This window comes from Hyperolius riggenbachi, chromosome 6, assembly GCF_040937935.1.
Source record: "Hyperolius riggenbachi isolate aHypRig1 chromosome 6, aHypRig1.pri, whole genome shotgun sequence".
Classification (NCBI taxonomy): Eukaryota; Metazoa; Chordata; class Amphibia; order Anura; family Hyperoliidae; genus Hyperolius; species Hyperolius riggenbachi.
Window position 1 is genome coordinate 70,761,865 of NC_090651.1, and position 17,015 is coordinate 70,778,879.

At 43.7% G+C, this 17,015-nt stretch overlaps 1 protein-coding gene across 7 annotated transcripts in view; it reads left to right on the forward strand.

Annotated features, from left to right (window-relative positions):
- The window catches only part of ST3GAL3 (ST3 beta-galactoside alpha-2,3-sialyltransferase 3), a 516,482-nt gene that overhangs the window by 435,431 nt on the left and 64,036 nt on the right, over nucleotides 1–17,015 (forward strand). For all 7 annotated transcript variants that reach the window (XM_068239478.1, XM_068239477.1, XM_068239482.1 and 4 more), the window contains one exon: nucleotides 12,020–12,083. In XM_068239478.1, the coding sequence (XP_068095579.1) occupies nucleotides 12,020–12,083 (64 nt within the window). The remainder of the gene's footprint in view (nucleotides 1–12,019; nucleotides 12,084–17,015) is intronic.

The following is a 17,015-nucleotide window of genomic DNA, read 5'->3' on the forward strand; positions in this document are numbered from 1 at the left end:
CATCTGGGTATTGTTCACTGTCTGATGCACAAAGACTTCTACATCTGAAGTATGTTGACCCGGCCCTCGACCCAAAACGTTTGGGGACCCCTGCTTTAGCCTGAGACAATGTTAGAACACACAGCTTACAATGTTTACACTTAGAATATCAGAAGGAGGTGCGTAGATTTTTTGCAAATATAAATAAGTGTCATTCAGATACATTACAACGGGACATCAAAAGGACTCTTGTAAAGGTGTGTACACCTTTTATATGGGACTCATGGCCACGAATGGCCACCTCGGCTGAGAATTGAGTAGGTGTACAGCTGTCCCTGAGCTCATTTCAAGGAAACCTGAGAAAACACAAGGATTTATACTCACCTGGAGCTGCCTCCATCCCTCTAGAGTCCGTGGGCTCCTTTGGTGTCTGTCCAGTCCCGTCGGTTCTCACACTGTCAGCCCCAGTTAATTTAGGGTATGGGTATTTAACCATTTGTAACGCAATGGAACGAGATCAGAGAAGCCACAAATTGCCTCTGGTGTTCACTAAATGAAGCTCATGCAGTGCACACTGCTATCAGTTGGGAAAAAAGAAACCGCATTGGATAGCACTGGTATAGGATGTGTAAGAGAATACAAACCCAACAAAAATAGAATGGGCTTTAGTAATGTGCATGCAGGTGCACACTGATGCAATTGGGCATGGTGTGGTGGTTTTGGTGCTGATACGTACTGTAGTTCCACAACCATTATAAATGCAGCAGCGGTGGAGGGATGGTAGACTGGATGTTGGCTTCTGAAAGGAAACTGATGCAGAAGCTGACAGAAAGACAATGCATCAATTAGGATTAGGATTGGGGATAAGGTAGGGGGAACAATCGTTTTGTCAGTTAAGGTTAGGAGGATGCAGATTCTTATATAGTAAAAAATCTTAACTGTGTCTAGCTTGAAGCCAATCCTGATATAATTTCCTCCCTTACTCTCCTCTGCCTGATTGTGTATGCATTGCCCGCCCTCCTCCCAGTCTTCAGACACTCCCACCCAGCTCTGCAATAGAAAGTGCATTGTCATTGTGTGACTGCAGAGCTGGCTTATTTTTCTTTTCTCAGCTTCTCAGCATGAGAAATATTGGCCAATCAGAGAGGAATAGAGGTGTGGGAGGGAAAAACAGGAGGGAAAGAGGCTTCAGCCACTCAGGCTGCATTGGTTATGTCTGAGGGGAAAAGGGGAGGAAGGTAGAGTTTAAGTGGATGTTGTGTGTGTAAATGGCAAAGCTGGTAATCAGAACAATATTAAATTGCCAAATTGCAAAGCAAAATCAAAACACGTACTGTACTTAAAACCTGGCCCAGCGCCCAAACTGTTAATAGACTGAGCTGAAGATATTTGTTTTAAGTCAGATTTTCATAGTCTGTCATATCATTTGGGTTTCATTGTTGATTTCTTGGCACTGATTAATGACAGATGTACATTTAACTGTTCTGTATATGGTGTATGAGTGCGTAGGAGCCTCCAGTCCAAATGATCATCTTCGGATATGCCTTCAGTAACGGTCATCCAAAAAATGTGTTCTTAAATGTTCGTAAATGATTTGCATGACCTTTCCCTGTATTAACATGCTGTTCATGTATTAGCCTTTACAAATCTGGAAAAGATGCCGAAATGATCTTGAACGGTCATTTCAGGTGAGCTAAGGAGCAGGTGTGAGAGGTGACCTTAGAAACAGCAAGCCAAGCCTGCACAGGCCAGTGTGAGACCAGACTATAGACACTAACTAACCCTGCAAAATAACCGAAAGAAGTGTCTGGAAATATATGTATTTTTATATAGGTAGCCTAACTTGTGAATTGCATGCCATTGCGAAATGTAATTTTACAGGAGTTTTATTTATAGTGAGGGCTCTTTAATATGTTTTTTAGTTGCCAAAAAGGCCTGAAACCATTGTTTGCACTGTAAGCCAAATTCTGTATTCGTTGTGTGTGTGGACATTAACGCCCTATAAGCCAATGTTAGTCTGTACACAAGTTATCTCATTAGGCAGAAATACCAGGCTGGCTTCAGTTATTGAAGTGCTGCTGTATTCCAGCATGGCTTCCGTGTCTGCACTTGTGTGCTGAGTGGCCTCAGTAACCTCCCATGGGTGTTTGAGTCCAGGAAAAATATTAGGCTTGGCATGCCATTGAAGCAAGCCAGGAATCTTCATTAACATCATTGTTCCTGTACTGCTGCCAACAAGGCGATATGTGTGAATTACAGTAGTGAAGTTCTGCAGGAGTGAAATCTATGCAAACTGCTACATTGTCCACAACTTCCCATACAGATCAGACTCTTCATTTATTATTATTATTTTGGATTTATGTAGCACCAGCATCTTCCGTGGCACTGAGGCTACACACACCACATACCTCACCCAAAGCAATCTTTCACAATCCCTTTCAGCGACAGTTTATTCACAATTAACCGATCTTTGCCCACCAGCTTATTGTATTCTGTGGAGGAGGGAGAGTACACAGGAGTCATCCTGCTGCAACTCACAGCAAAAGCGACAGTAGTGGCCGGCTGCATAGTATCCAACTCAGCAGAATGCTGGAGAGGGAGTAGACAAATACTGGAGGACACCTGTGCTCATCCTAAATTGTCATGGATACAGTATAGTAGTTGACATAAAATTAAATTCTGATTTGATGGGGGCTAGAATTTGCAGGGGCAGACCTGGAAATGTGCAGAGGACAATCAGATTCAGAGCCTGCCTGTTAGTTACTTTTTGATTTTTGGTTCTGCAAATTCCTGTTCAGGTCAACCCAGAATTTGCTAAGGCTTCTTTCACACCTAGAACGCGAGCAGGAGCCATTCTCCTGCACGCGTTATGGCCTGCGGCATGTCGCCGGGATATTGCGGTGCAACACAAGCAGCGGTGGTAGTTGTTCATTCACCCGACGGGAAAACGCCGACTCCGTACGATTAAAAGCTCCCAGGTGTGTCGAACCACAACGCACCAAAACGCAGCATCAGATGTGAATGGTAAAATGAAACTCTATGGACTTTCCTTTTACCTTGGTTAACGCAAAGTTTTGACTGCGTTAAAACGCAGAAAACGGCCTCAGATGTGAAAGAGCCCTAATAGCTGTTTTTCTGCTCATGATGAATATGGAGCCAAGTATGATGTTCTACAAATGCCAGAAAAAAAAGTGACACTTCTTTCAGCTTGGTTAACAGTGGATGCATTTGCCAGTGCATTGTAAGCATATACAAAATAAAAATTAAAGTTCATTTATTTGAGGCATAGATTATAAATATTTTTATTTCAAAAACCCATGTGTAAAATAAAAAGCAACATCACTAGATATTTGCTGGCAAACACTGCAGCCATTATCTGGAACTTATGCTGCATAGCGATGGCTAGAAATTACTCTGTGACTTCAGCCATGCAGGTGCTGTGTACAGGGGCCCGAGAGCCCAAATTTCTCTTAAAGCACACCTGAAGCGAGACCGATATGTAGGCCGCAATATTTATTGCTATTTAAACAATACCAGTTGCCTGGTGTCCTGCTGACCTTTCATGCATCAGTAGTGTCTGAATCACACACCTGAAATAAATCCAGTCAGACTTCAGCCAAACATCTGATGTGCTTGTTCAGGGCCTGCTGTGACTAGCAAATATTAGAGGCAGAGAATTAGCAGGGCAGCCAGGCAATGTGCATTGTTTAAAAGGAAATAAATATGACAGCCTCCATATCCCTCTCACTTTAGTTGTCTTATAAACTGATGATCAGGTTTTTTTCCTGAATGTAATACATCACTGGTCATCATGTCCTTAGTAAATCCGGCCTTCCAATGTTGTAATGTTGAGAGGTATGTCAGACACACACTGTGAGAAAAGGCACTTCAGTACATCATATTATTCTTATATCGTGCTGCGTTACAATTCTGTTGCCACATTTGAGGAATTCTTACATTACACATTCATTTATCAATACAGAGCCGCTCCGCATGTGGCCGTCTGCTGTGTAAATAAGCTAGTGTCTCCCGTGCATTCCTCATAGAGCAGTTTAGTGGAAGTTCAGCTAAAGTGGTGATATTCTGTGATCCTTGTTTTAGTTATTTTCTTTAATCTACTTGTGCCACCCCCTTTTCCCATCCCATGATCTTTTCACACTCTTCATACACTTCAGCAGCATTCTGTCATTACTAAAAGTGCTTTGCTGACGGTTACACTCTATAAGTTTAGGTAACTGTGAACATTCAAACCAGAAGCTAATCATATCCTAAACATCACAGTGAATGTGACAAGCAAACCTTTTCTATGCTCATTAATAGATTAATACATTGCAGTGTCTAATGAAATCATTGAAGTAGGACGTCACTAGGATCCATTGACAATTTAAGTGGTATGTGTACTCCAAAAGTGTAAATGGGAGGGGTGGGTTATGGGGTTCTTAACCTTGTCAAAGTCAATCCATCATAGTTTATCTTGAGGTTAAAAAAAGAGAGAAAAGGATGAAATATACTGTGTGTATATATATATATATATATATATATATATATATATATATATATATATATAATCTTAAAGGGAAGGTGCGTGATGTAACAACAACTACTTTCCTGGGCTTCCTCCAGCCCCTGGCAGCCTATGTGTCCTGGTGAGGTCGGCATCTGCAACAGAGGGGACCCTAGGCCACCGGCTAGAAGTGGAGCTGCGGTGAGGGACACATAGACTGCCAGGGGCTGGAGAAAGCCCCAGGTAAGTAGATCTTATTTATTTTTATTTTTTTTACACCTCGCACCTTCCCTTTAAAGGATTGCTGCTTCCTCTTGCAAAAGTCTGCTTTGCAATCTCTGACTGAATGGACACAGGCACACTATTAATGATACCAAACCTGGACTCCCAGTTGCTACACACTTTCGGTCCAACGGACACAGCATGGATGATCTTCGTGTCACTGCCCTGAAGGGCGGCTTCAAAACGTCAAATGACCGATTAATAGCAGAAACAAAATTTATAAATTGGTTCAAAGCTGTGCAGAAGGGTTTGAATAAGGACAACAACTTTCTATATTGGTATGAGATTGATGATATATGAACTGTCTCAGCCACTCTAGCTGAGCTTGTGAACTAGGAATTTACGATACCTCTGGGTCAGTCCTAAAGACAAGGTCTGTGAGCAATGGAGTAAACAAGGATCCTTATCTTACTCCATTTAGATGGTCTGTTTGTATTAAGGCATCTTAATGACGTATTTATGCTTGAAAAAAATATCTGTTTTCCCTTTTGATGTTGCATGTATATAAGCTGTCTGTACCACCAGCTTGCAAACTAACAGGATGTAAACCTGACGAATGCTGCAAGGCCGAAAGCTTGTTTATTCTTATTCATTTGTAGTTAGCCAATAAATGGTATCATCCTGATTTAAAACTTCTTGCTTTGACTGCAATCATTATCTGCACGTTTATTTGGTACGATTGCTGTATACATTGCTACTAAGATTGTTTAATATAAATTAAAGTAGTTCAGCAGTGTTTGTAAATTCCCATATTACATTTGTGAATCCTTGTGTTCCAGCCCAGTGAGCACCAATTATTTATTGTAGGCCTGTTTTTTTTGGTGGCCACTCCCATCCTCAGCTGAACTGTTTTCCCAATTTTTAATTGAGAATCACTTCCAATTCAACCATGGCTGCTATCATACCTATTTAAGCTGGAGTGAGGTCACTGTGGCCTTGGTCAATTTGCGCCATTTAATTCCTAAGTGCCATTTATTACAAAGTGCTTTACAACTTACCAAGAATTTACTAAGAATTCACTTAGGAATTCAAACAGGATTCAACAGCCACAGGACATTGCTGGAAACAAATACTCTGCATCCAGAACTGCCTCCAATGCTGTTGCTAAAAGTGCCACTGCAGGATATATGTTGCACTGCCAAGTAGAATCTGCTTCTTTTACACAGGTTTGCTTGCACTACCTGCATACCCATATAAACTGTTTAGTAGTTGGAAATTTACTGGTTATAATCAGGCACACTTACCATGTGTACTGCACTTTTTCTTATGTTCTGCCTGTCTGCTAACATCTACAAGTTGCATTGCTACTTGTATCCTCCCTATGTACCACACTCCACATTCATTTCACCTGCTCTGCTTTCCTCATCTTGCTCAGCTTCTCATGAACTGTTAGCTCTCCTGAAATCTCTCTCTCCCCCCAGAAGCTCAAACACCTCACAAACATTTAAATCCCATTCACATTTGCTTACTCTCTCCCTCCTGCTTTTACTTGCAGCTAACCCCTAATCGCCTAATCCCGGGCCACAGCCTGCTGCCGGACAAGCATCCCCTGCTCGCCTGCTTCACACACTCCACAGCCCTCTGTCCACAAATAACCTTAACTTCCATCCTTGCCCCAACCTTATTTCCATCCATCCCACCCACAAACAACTGTTTCCCCTACCCTGCGGTCTCTGGAATGCCAGATCCGTCCGCAATAAATTTACAGCAGTCCACGACATCTTCCTATTCAAATCCCTCACCATCCTTGCTCTCATTGAGACATGGCTCACCCTCTCTGACTCTGCCGCAGAGGCTGCCCTCTCCTACGGTGGGCTTCACCTCAGTCACACCCCCAGACCAGACAACAGGACTGGGGTAGGGGTGGGTCTGCTCCTCTTCCCATCCTGCACCTTGCCTGTCCTCACTCCACTTCCCACCCTACAATTCACATCATTCGTGGTCCACACTATCCGACTCTACAATCCCCTCCCAGCCATTGTTGCGATCCTATACCGCCCTCCACCGAGCTTCACACCACAATTTCTGGATAACCTTGCCTCCTCCACCCTATCCTCTCCTCACCTCCTTCACTCGTACTACCACTGAGGAAGTCAAACACCTACTGCAGACTTCCCATACTACTACCTCCCCCCTTGCCCCATCCCTTCTGATTTACTCCAGCCTAACTTCACTGATTTGGCCCCAGTCCTCACTACCCTGTTTAACCTCTCCCTATCCACAGGAACCTTTCCTTCAGACTTCAAGCAAGCCACTGTACTGCCCCTGCTCAAGAAACCCACCCTTGACCCCTCACTACCCTCCAACTACCGGCCTATCTCCCTCCTGCCCTTTTCCTCAAAACCCCTTGAGCGTCTGGTTCACAAATGTCTCACAGAGTACCTCAATGCCAACTCACTGCTAGACCCACTGCAATCTGGAATTCGGCCTGCCCACTTAACCGAAACAGCTCTCACCAAAGTGGTCAATGACCTTGCCTTAGCTAAAGCTGAAGGTAAATACTCCATTCCCCTCCTCCTTGACCTTTCAGCAGCTTTTGACACAGTAGATCATCCACTACTCCTCCAGTCCCTCCAGCCCATGGGCATTCACGACTTTGCCCTGACCTGACTTTCATCCTACCTCTCCATCTGCTCCTTCACAACCTCCTTCAATAAGTCCATATCCACCCCCAACCACCTCTCGGTGGGAGTCCCCCAAGGCTCGGTCCTTGGCCCCCTACTGTTCTCCCTATACACATCCTCCATAAGCAAGGTTATCTCCTCATGGGTTTTAACTATCATCTGTATGCTGATGACACCCAGATCTACCTCCACACCACTGACATATCCCCCACTATGGACAAGGTCTCCTCCTGCCTATCAGCCATCTCTTCCTGGATGTTCGCTAGGTTCCTGAAACTAAATCTAGACAAAATGGAATTTATGATCTTCCCACCCTGGCCATCCCTGAACCTTCCAGATGTGCATGTCACTGTTAACCACACTACCATTCGCCCTACCTCTCAAGCTCGCTGTCTGGGTGTCACCCTGGATACCGCACTCTTCTTGATTCCCCACATCCAAAACCTCACAAAGTACTGCAACTTCCACCTTCATAACATTTGCAAGACCCGCCCTTTCCTGACCTCTGCCACCACCAAACTCCTCATCCAGGCCCTCATAATTTCCTGCCTTGACTACTGCAATGCCCTTCTGTCTGGTCTCCCTATGACCGAATAGCCCCACTGCAGTCCATCATGAATGTGGCAGACAGAAGTATCCAGTCCTCCCATCGCTCCACCATGGTGGCTCCCCTTCGTGAATCCCTCAACTGGCTTCCTAACCAGTCCAGAATCAGATTCAAGATATTGTGTCTGACCTACAAATCTGTCCACAAAACCTGTCCAACCTGTATTTCTACTCCTCGAATAAACTTCGCCTGACTTCCCCCCGCATCACGCAGCCCCATGCACACCTCCAGGACTTCTCAAGAGCTGCTCCAACACTATGGAACTCCCTACCTCCACCCATTAGGGCAGCCCCCTCCTTCAACATCTTCAAGAAGGCTCTCAAAACTCACCTTTTTACTCTGGCCTACCACCCCTCACAAGTGCTCTAAACCCGCAGCTGAATTCTGGTCCTCTACCTTTCGTGTCTCTACCTCTCCCTCTAGACTGTAAGCCTTTGGGCAGGGTCCTCCTCCTTTGGTGTCCTACTTGATCATACACCTCCATTACTGTGCACCGATGCTATGCATTTGAGTGAACCTAACTTGCCTAATCTCCATGCTCCCATCCAGTGACTGACTAAGCATTACCTTATGCTCATACTGTGCTGCGTGATCTGGTTTTTCTTGTATTCCTGTATTGTCATATTGCTTTATGTCACCCCTAGATATTGTATGTTACCTAAACTAATGTCCAGCGCTGCGTAATATGTTGGCGCTTTATAAATACAACAAATAAATAAATAAAGGATACCCGAGGTGACATGTGACATGATGAGATAGACGTGTGTATGTACAATGCCTAGCACACAAATAACTATGCTGTGTTCCTTTGTTTCTTTCTCTGCCTGAAAGAGTTAAATATCAAGTATGTAAGTGACAGTTCCTGTCTGAGTCAGGACTGGGTCAGACTACAATGGGATCCTCACTGATAAGAAATTACAACTATAAAACACTTTCCTAGCAGAAAATGGCTTCTAAGAGCAGGAAAGATATAAAGGGTCAACAGTTCATAGATTTTAGTTCTGGCATACTTCAATGAATGTGTCATTGAGCAAAAACAATAAAACAGTAAAAACTTAAAAAGTAGATTTAAATATAAAATAAAACTGTGGAATATGGGGCAGCACGGTGGCGTAGTGGTTAGTGCTCTCGCCTTGCAAGCGCTGGGTCCCCGGTTCGTATCCCAGCCAGGTCAACATCTGCAAGGAGTTTGTATGTTCTCCCCGTGTCTGTGTGGGTTTCCTCCGGGCACTCCGGTTTCCTCCCACATCCCAAAAACATACAGATAAGTTAATTGGCTCCCCCAAGAAAATTGGCCCTAGACCATACATGCACTACACGCAATACATACATATGACTATGGTAGGGACTAGATTGTGAGCCCCTCTGAGGGACAGTTAGTGACAAGACAATATACTCTGTACAGCGCTGCGTAATATGTCGGCGCTATATAAATACTTAAATAAATAAATAAATATCTTAAAAAGTCTTTTCTTAGGAGGAGGATAGATACAATTGTTTATTTCATTACCTTATCACCTCTGGTGTCCTTTAACTTATGGAGAGAGGAGGAAAGAAGGCCAACAGAGCCCACTTCTCTCCCTTTTTCTTATCCAACACTTATTCCACTTAATTGGAGTTACTTTATGTGCTTCAGTAGTAAGTTGGTCCACTCTGTAAACCACACCTCCTCTTATAATTATTTAGTGTTTATATAGTGCCGATATCTTCTGCTGTACTGAGTACATGGATAAATCACTAACTGGCCCTCAGAGGGGCTCCCAGTCTAATACCTACTGTCACAGCAATTTCGGGGGAATTGAGCAAGGAACACGCTTCTGTATCCCATTTGTAATATGACATCTGCCCTGGGTACACCTTAAGTGGCACACTTTGTTCAGGTGGGAAAGAGTTGTAGAACCTAAAGGGGGGGAGGCATAAAAATTATTGCAGTGCGGTCCCATGGTTTGCAGTTATGCACCTGCAAGTATTTTTAGATAGGTGAAATAAGTGAATGCATAAAGGATACTTGAAAAGTATTTATGTGAGATTGTGGATGCTCTTAACAAGAATATTTTCATCGAGAAGTACTTGAGATGATGTTGCCCAACAATCGGGAATACTTGATAATGTTAACAAACAATCGGGAGTACTTGGGATGATGCCATCCAACAATCGGGAGTACTTGGGATGATGCCATCCAACAATCGGGAGTACTTGGGATAATGACATCCAACAATCGGGAGTACTTGGGATGATGACATCCAACAATCGGGAGTACTTGAGATGATGACATCCAATAACCGGGAGTACTTGGGATGATGACATCCAACAATCGGGAGTACTTGGGATGATGACATCCAACAATCGGGAGTACTTGAGATGATGACATCCAACAATCGGGAGTACTTGGGATGATGACATCCAACAATCGGGAGTACTTGGGATGATGACATCCAACATTCGGGAGTACTTGGTATGATGACATCCAACAATCGGGAGTACTTGGGATGATGACATCCAACAATCGGGAGTACTTGAGATGATGACATCCAACAATCAGGAGTACTTGGGATGATGACATCCAACAATCGGGAGTACTTTGGATGATGATGTCCAACAATCTGGAGTACTTGAGATGATGTTATCTAACAATCGGGAGTACTTGATAAACACTGTTAGTTATTAATTTACACAGTTGTACAAATACAGACATTATAATAATATTGAGAAACCTTTACAATGGCATACAATTCACCAGGTTTGCTACATGCTATATTTCCTGACCATTCTCCTTTGAGTTATAGATACTATGAAAATAGGGGAACTATAAAAAATTGTTGTCAGTACAAATTCAAAACAATCTTTCAGAATTCCATCTGAAAAAGCTGTTACTAATGGTGAGGTTCCCTTTTCAAAAGATCAAGTCCTTTCATTCCTGCCAAACCAACTTAGCACAGTAGGCTCATTTGGAGAGAATTGAGCCTGATAAAGCCAACAGCAACCAGCTAAACGAGTTGGGTAACACTATAAAACAATTCATCCCATCCATGTCTTTGACGGTATGCACACCTTCACGATTCACCACACTTTAGGTGCTTCTTATTTATTGTTCCCTACTTGACTTAATCATGTTTGATGATGGATTTGCTAATTTGACACCAGTTTCTCAGCAAGAATTTAGCTAGAATTAAAAAATAATGCTAGAATATAAATAAATATCAGTTTGATTACGTCAATCTAAAATGTAGCTTATTGATTGCCAAATAGTCAGAATCAGAAATACTGTAGTGTCCTCCAGCTTGTGACAGATGCCAAAGGGAACAGCAGTGTTCATGTCAGTTTGGTGCAGTTTGTCACCTTAGAAAGTAGCTGTGAGAAGGCGCAGTGAAATGACTGGGCCTCTTACAGCTAAGTAACTGTCACACTGAGAGGTATCATGTGGTGATCAGTTTCTCAAATGCATAAAGCTTCTGACTAGCCCTTTAGGATACAGCCATTTGCTGATTTAAAAAAACAAAACAAAAAACGTTTCTCCATGTGTTTTGTTCTCGGGTGGAATAAGAGTCTGCAATGCAAAATTGTTTCTGAATGTTTATTTTCTTTTCTTCTTCCCTTTAGCCTCATTTAATGGTGTCTAATCTCATTACTTGAGGCACTGGATACATTGCTTGGATAATTCCAATGCTTGTAAACTGAATTGTTTCTTTACCACTCTGTTATCATCACATTAAATACTCAAACTTCCCATGAAAAGTGGAAAAAAATGGAATTGGAGCTGAATTGGACAAGTTGTTGCTTATTCCTTGACAGCTCCCATCCTGGTAAAAATAACTGTGGGGTTATCTAAACACCATGACACAAGTGCCGAGAATCGAGTGATAACAGGCAAGCTGCCTCTGCCCTGAGGAGCTGACAGTCTACATATGTGAAGACAGATTTACTGAACTTTAATCTCCAGATATCGTATTTGTGCTTTGCTGTAATTTTTTTTCCTGGTTTTCGTTCTTCCTAACATCACATTGCATTCTTTCTGTTGTGCAGATAACCTAATCAAAGCAATTTTGTCAGCTACAAAGGAATATCGCCTGACGCCAGCACTCGACAGGTAGGGGACGGAGAACTGCTGCTGTGTGGGTTCTAAGCATGGACATATTCAGATTGCAGGCCAGGGACATCAATACACATGATGGATAAGTAGCATGGAGGAGCTCAGTTAGGAATAAATAATAATTAAACTTAGAGGAGGGTACTGAGTGGACATGATTGTCTTTATAAACATGTTCCATGCAGAAGTAACAGTCATTCCTTTTAAAGTAAACCTGTCTCCACAATTGCATCCCTAAACTGCTTAAAAGTGTACACATATTCTGCCAAATATAAAACCTCAACGCTAGGAAAATGTTTTATTATAGTTTTGAATAGTGATCTTCTTTTGTAGTTTTATAGCACGCTATGTTCACTTCTTCTGGTAGACTTTACTTAATTTCCTGTACGGACAGGAAGTGGGCAAATGTCTCCAGTGAGGGAGAGTGATGCTAGCAAATAAAACCAGTATGTTTCCCAGATTTAAGGCCCATACTCACCGAGGGATGTCTAATGGATGTCTGTCTAGCTGACGATGCCTCTGTCAGAATGCGTGAAAGGGGGGGGGGGGGGGGTGAGGCAATAAGCGTTGTGCAACAGAGCGGGTAACGGTGGAGCGAGGAGAAGAATTAAAATTAGTAGAGGCTACAGTAATATGCAAAGAAAGATATCCTGTACAAAATACTTGTTTTCAAAACAACATCACCTGCCTTTTGCTAGGTTACAGCAATGATTTGTGAATTTGTGACACAAGATTGCGCTCACGTATGTGTGCTCACATCAGTTCACACTGGAACATATCTGACTAAAGTGAATCCACAGTTATAGTGCTTATCACCAGAGATCATGGATTTAGTAACTCAGGCGTTTGACAGGCTTAGCTGAAATCCAGAACTGCATAAATAAGATCTGGAGGTTCCAAGACTCTGCCATGTTTGACATGTTTTCTAAAGGTGTGGACAGAAACCTCTCACGAGTCAGAATAACAGTTTATAAATATTGTGCTATCCTGATTAGATTTAGCATCTCTGCAGAAGACATGTCCCTTGTGGCTGGATGAGAGATTGAGAAGACCTGCATTAAATATACCCCTACCTCCTACCAAGTTACAGCATTAAATTGATTCAATTAACAAATGGACCCAATAGAAGCATTCCCCATGTTTATTTTTATAGCTATCAAGGGGGTATATTCACTAGGGTCCTGGTTCCCCTGGAGTGCTGTGTTAGTCTCCGGGACTGAGGCAGGATCTGTGCTGCTCCATATTCTTGTCCGATTTCCCCTGCTGTTCCAATGCATAGCAATCTGGATTTGGATGCAATTTCTTCCCAAAAATGCAGCAGATGCAGTTTTTTTCCCTGCACACGAATTGAAAGCAGCCTATTGATTTCTTTAGGTTGTCCTTTTGGTTCTATTTCACGTGTGTGGAAAACCTTATGCTGGGAATACATGGGTTGATCCGGCGGCCGATTAGCCGCCGGATCGACCCCAGCCACGTCCCCGCTCATCCGCGCGTGCGTGCGGATCGATTACCGCTCGCCCCCGCCGGCGCTTCCTTATCAGCGATCAAATCCCTGCCATTGTCCGCTGGCGGGGATCGAGCGGGCGGGGGTCGAGCGGCTTGATCGGGTGGCCGAATCAGCTGGTCGATACGCGGTACAGAAACGTAACGTGTATCCCCAGCATTAGCAACTTGGTCCTACTGGAAACAAGCCTTATGCTGGGGATACACGGTACGTTTCTGTACCGTGTATCGACCAGCTGATCCGGCCAGCTGATAATATTCATTTGATGACCCCCGCTCGCTCGATCTCCACCGGCGGACAATGGCAGGGAGTCGAGCGCTGATAAGGAAGCGCCAGCGGGGGCGAACTGTAATCGATCCGCGCGAACGAGTAGGGGCGCGGCTGGGGTTATTCCGGAAAGCTAATCGGCCGCCGGATCGACCCGTGTATTCCCAGCATAAAATGTTGTTACAATTGCTGTGCACACCAAGGTAGCCCTCATTGCCCTATTAGTGCAACCTGTACTTCCTAGGTAACGTGCATGTTTCCAGTAACACAGCAGGAAGTGACAGCAATGCATGAGACAGCAGTTCCCTTATACAGGCTACCCTGAGCTAAAAGAAAAAAAAAACTGTTGGGGAATTTGTATTTTTAAAATAGTGGTCAGGAAAAGTTCCTCTGTCACAAGCACAATTTTATCTCAGATCCTTGAGAGCATCTATAGTTCCTTTAAGACAACCATTTACTATGTGATGTATGCCCAATGCTAGGTAAACACTATATTTCCCTTATTGAAACTGGGAAACATTGCACCTCCTGATATTGATCAGATTTCAGCAGCATATTTATCATCATGCGGCTGGTAGCTTAGTACTTTCCCTCGCAGTACAAAGCTCTGGAATCTTTGTTCATGAACACCAGCCACCCGTAGCACGTATCTATGAATATGCCACTGGGAGATTTGGGTGATAAACCGCTTACCCTGCTCCTGCACAAGTCCCTGCGGCGTTACTTACTATTCCCCAACCAGGCTGCCATGGATAGTGGGGGAAAGACTTAATTAGGCTTCCAGCTACTGCTGGTGGCTGAATTACAGTAATTTTATTGTAATTTGTGCTCCATCTTTTGACGGCAACCAAATTATTCACTTAACGCCGCTATAGCCGTAATTCCTATTAAGGCCTATCGTGGCGCCGGCTGCACCCAAATCTCCTGCGCTGTTTGTACAGCCCTCGCCCGTAGCCCCGCGGTGCTCCTACTGTGCTTAATGCAGTAAAGAATAAAAGAAAGGGCATGTCAGACATTAGCTTAAATTTTCATATTGAGCTTAACCTATAATGTGTTAAAACTATTGACTAGTGTATGTCTAGCTTTAGAATGAGTTGCGTGTATTTTCACTATGAGACTTTTGTAGCTGGGGATGGAGGAACAATAAAGAACAATCACCTTGTAGAATTATTACAAGACAAAAAGCAGAGTCTGCAAAAGTAATGAGCAAATACTGCTGTTTTTAGATAAAGCTATGACTCTACATAGAAACCTTGTTTTCAAAACACATTGATTAAATTCTGGGTCTGTTCACATCTCAAAAGCATGTACAATTATTGTAGACGCTTACAAATCATCTTTATCACCTGTTTCCTGCTGTCATAGAGTTGGCTGGTTCTTACACACGTCTGATATTTCTGAATGACTTGTCGTTCAAACCAGTCATTTGAACGGCAGTTTTACATGTGTACAAACGATCATTAGACTGATTTTGATCCGATGACTGATCCGCTTGGTGGATCCTTGAACTAACTGTTGTTCAAATGACAATTAGGTCCATACTTGTGTACAAACGACTTGTTGTTTGAAAGTCTATTACTAAAGGACATTCAAACAACAAATCGGTTGATTAGTCATTTAATCTAGTCAATTGTTCTATCCAGTCCATTGTCCATTATCAAGTTGGTTAAATTACATGCAAATTTGGTAAATTAGCATATCAAATGACCAGTTGTTCAGTGTGTACATGAAGTCTGAACAACTTGATGTTTGAACTACAAGTCTTTCAAACGACAAGTGGTTGAGAAATATCAGACATGTGTACGCACCTTTAAATGCTGATTGGTACCTCCCAGTCCTCCCCTTCATGAACAGTCGTTGTCACACCCTCTCCTCCTCCCCACATGGCTGCACACCTGCCCTCATTGGACACACAGGACTGAACTGAAGTACCTGGTCTTGACGGTCACAAGCTGACCTCATAAGTACCATATGCACATGACTTTGCAGCTAGGCGTACATACACTTGTAGACACGTCAGTCTGGGGGGCTGAGAGGCAAAGAGAAGAGTGGTGGACAGCAGAGATGTGACTGTAAGCTTGCTTAGATAAAGCCTTGTTACTTAACTACAATTCTGAAACAGCGACATTACTTTTAAAAAGTATAGGCCTTTATTGTCCATTTGAAAAGTTCTTGCTGATGTAATGCTACGGGTGTGACCACTTGAGCAATATTATTTTATATAAATCCCCCATAGAATTGCAGTAGCAAGAGTTTTTTTTCAAATCACTAGCTCTTAGGAAAAAACTGCTAGTGGGTATGAGCCCTTAGACTAGGAAAGGATCCAATCGAAAAGGATTGCACACCAATTGTGAGCGGGTGCCGGTGCTGGACCCTTGTAGAAATAGTATCAAATGATCAAGAAGAATGTTCCGTACACAGGCTGTATTTCAGGGATTGTGTAAGTTTATTGTCTTATCACACACAAAAAGACTGACAGGTAGCTTACGATCGTTTCGGGGCCAATCCAGTCCCCTTTGTTAACCACTTCCGGATTCCCGGAGCGTATATACACGCCCCTGAATCCTGAAGTGTATTCCATGGGGCCGTTCCATGTCAGTTCCCGGAGGGTGTCTCCGTGAACACCCTGCGAGCCGATCGGCGGCTCGCAGGGTAAATGTAAACACACGGGGAAGACCTTCCCCGGTGTTTACATGTATACGGCGCTGCTGCGCAGCAGCGCCGTAGAGGAGATCGGTGATCCCCGGCCTCTGATTGGCTGGGGATCACCGGCATCTGATAGGCTAAAGCCTATCCCATCAGGCGCAGGACGGAAATCCGTCCTGCGCCGCTCACAGGGGGAGGGAGAGGGAGGGAAGGGGAAGGAGGCCAGGAAGCGCTGCGGAGGGGGGCTTTGAAGAGCCCCCCCCCCCGCAAGCGCAAGCAGCCGGCGGCGATCAGACCCCCCCAGCAGGACATCCCCCTAGTGGGGAAAAAAGGGGGGAAGTCTGATCGGCCTGGCTGCAACCTGATCTGTGCTGTGGGCTGGAGAGCCCACGCAGCACAGATCAGCACAAAATAGCGTGGTAGGGAAGTGGTTAAGGCTTTGTCTTTGTTTGTCATTAGGATTATTGATTGGTTAATGTTTGGATGATTTTTGATAGCGAACACTCTGACTAATT